General features: G+C 54.4%; 1 protein-coding gene across 1 annotated transcript; it reads right to left on the reverse strand.

Moving 5' to 3' along the window:
* Window positions 1–183: 183 nt before the first annotated feature.
* Window positions 184–678, reverse strand: LOC105564416 (sulfated surface glycoprotein 185-like). The gene has a single exon (XM_012016767.1). It carries the CDS (start codon window positions 676–678, stop codon window positions 184–186), a length of 495 nt encoding a protein of 164 aa, XP_011872157.1.
* Window positions 679–2,747: the final 2,069 nt, after the last annotated feature.

Genomic DNA, 2,747 nt, shown 5'->3' on the forward strand with positions numbered 1-2,747 from the left:
CTGGGGACGCGTGTCTCGGGGAGAGACTAGGAAAATGGGGGAATGGGGTGGGTGGTTGGTTGAATGAGCTGAAAGATGTTGGCGGAACTAAATATATATATATATATTACAACAAGGTCGCTATGTACAAAGCAGAGGGAGGGCTAGAGAGAGAGAGAGAGGGAGAAAGAACAGGGGGCCTCTTCAGCCCAGTGAGGGCATGTGGTTGGCAGCTTGGAGCTGGGTCCTGGGCCGTCGGGCCACCCTGATCCTCTGGGGGAGGGCCTCGATTCGGACGATGCAGGGCCGAGTCCGGGGCGGGGCCACGCTCGGTTGCCGTGGCCTTGGTTGCTGCGGTGGCCTTGGTTCCAGCGGTGGCTTCTTGGCTGCACCAGCCGGAGGTGCGGGAGGCGCGCTGGCCAGGCTGGCCCGTGGAGGCCTAGGTGCTGGTGTCACGGGAGGGCGCGGAGCCCACGTCCTGGTCGGGCACGGGTCCGGAGGCCTGTACGGTGGTGGGGGTTGAGGGTGCCTGGGGGCAACCGGAGGGTTGGAATGAGGGGGAGGATGACGCGGGAGCGAGGGTTGAGGAGACTCTAGAGCCCTGTCGAATATCCTGGGGTCGAAGACCCCAGAAGTAGCGTACTCTCGTGCTATGCGCCTGAGCTGGACCTTGTGTCCAGCTCGTCGCGACCTGCCCATGTTTGGGCGTGCCTGCGGGAAGCATCTCGGATTAGCGGGGTTACAAAGCGGGGGAAGGAATACATGCTGTTAGTGGTGGGGGGTGATTAATGCTAACTTATTTTGAATTAATCCCTTAAATAGGCACTCAGAGAACGACGGCGTTCAGAATCACGGGAGGGTTGAAGTGAAAAGAGACTTCCTATGTTGTCGTTTAATCGAATGCTCAGATGGATTTCTCGATTATGATAATCGATTCATTGCCGTCATCATTGCACTCTTGGCAACTTCTGATTCATTTGTTGTAGTAGGGAGACCCGAGAGTGAGTACTCTGACTGCGGTTAACGTTAATCTGCAAATGGAGCGCGTAAGTAGCAAATCAAAAGTAATTACGTAACCACTTCATTACACCGAACAAAATAACTAAAGTTCCTAATATTTAACACGTAAGATCGGTAACTTTCGCTGTGTGCCCATCTCAGTGCGAGATTCTGTCTGTTCGAGGGGACTCTGTGAAATTGCCCCTGGACGACCGGGAACTGAGGTGGGTTACGACGGAGAAGGTCCCCCTTTCTTTTGCGGGGTTCAGACCAGGTGAATGGTGTCGACGACGTGGAGGATGTTTGTGAGGACTGGCGGCTCAATGCCAGTTAGAGGTGAGGTGGTGGTTTCCCGCCGGAGGAACGCCGTTGGCGGCGCGCAACCAGAGGTGGAGAACCGGAGGAACGCCGAGGGCGGCGCGCAACCAGAGGTGGAAAACCGGAGGAACGCCGAGGGCGGCGCGCAACCAGAGGTGGAAAACCGGAGGAACGCCGAGGGCGGCGCGCAACCAGAGGTGGAAAACCGGAGGAACGCCGAGGGCGGCGCGCAACCGGACGGAGAACCGGAGGAACGCCGAGGGCGGCGCGCAACCGGAGGCGGAGGATCGGAGGAACGCCGTTGAAGGCGCGCAACCGCAGACGGAAGATCGGAGGAACGCCAGTATAAAGGCGCGCAACCGGTGGAGGGTTAAGAGATGAAAGGAGTGAAATAGAAAGAGACAGGAATGTCGGTAGAGGTAAAGAGAGAGAAAGCGTGTAAGAGATAGGTGAGCGTCGTCGTCGAGGAGGCAGTGTCCTGGTGGTCGTTGCCGTGGGCCACAGAGTTTACACACGCGGTAGAGTCTCGCACTGACGGAATGCCGACTTAGCCTATGGTGACCGATAGTTAAGCACTTAAACTTACGTCGAGGATCACGATGTGGCTTACTCTAATATACGCTCCAGGAGCCAGAGCTTATAGCTTCCGTTGGGCAGCGGTTCGTCTATGCTGAGCTCAGAGAACTGAATGCTAATTTCGGGCTCCGAGGCCCGGCTTTTATACTGTTAGCTTCTAGGGCAAGTGCGGAAGTGGTGATGAGCGGGGGCCCTTCGATCATTTTCCGAATTTATTAATTTGTACTTTAATTAGTACTCCGACTAGCTTGAGTCTTGGTTAGCTTAAAAGGGGGCCGTCGCTCGTCATTTTCCCGCTTACTCCTTGTTAATTGCATTTTGCGTTCCCGATTTATTAACGCGCATACCTATCTCGTGTTTTTGCATATAGAGTTCCGCTATGCTGCTCCGAAGCGCGTAAACATGGAACGTTCCAGAATTTCGTCGCTAGATACGCAGTAATACTAAAAGTATTAATTTCCCGAGGCTTGAACGCGCGTTTTGCAGCGCCGGCTTGAAGTGGAGGCGCGTAGCGCCCCCGTACGTGGCTGAGACCAACGGTTCGTGTGGAGGTAGCTCTGTTCTCGAGAACCGTGGATGTCAGCGTTTTAACAGCTTATTTCTTAGTAATTAACGCAAATTCTTTGGATTTCTTTTATTAGGGCGAAAGCGGAGGCGCCAAAGGTCGGCCTGTTACAGTGGTTGCCTCGGCTATCGCGTAATTAATCCAGAAACGATAATAGGGAAAATAAGAATAGAGAACGTATAAGAGCATGTGCTGCGCGCGTGCTACGTGCCGCGTCGCGCTGGTGCTATCTATCGGGTGGGCGATCCTTACTGCTTCGTGAATAGTGACGTTTGACGAGAAATAATTCGTCGGACGTAACACGTTGTAA

This window comes from Vollenhovia emeryi, unplaced genomic scaffold (assembly GCF_000949405.1).
Source record: "Vollenhovia emeryi isolate VEMERY1.0 unplaced genomic scaffold, V.emery_V1.0 DF943996.1, whole genome shotgun sequence".
Classification (NCBI taxonomy): Eukaryota; Metazoa; Arthropoda; class Insecta; order Hymenoptera; family Formicidae; genus Vollenhovia; species Vollenhovia emeryi.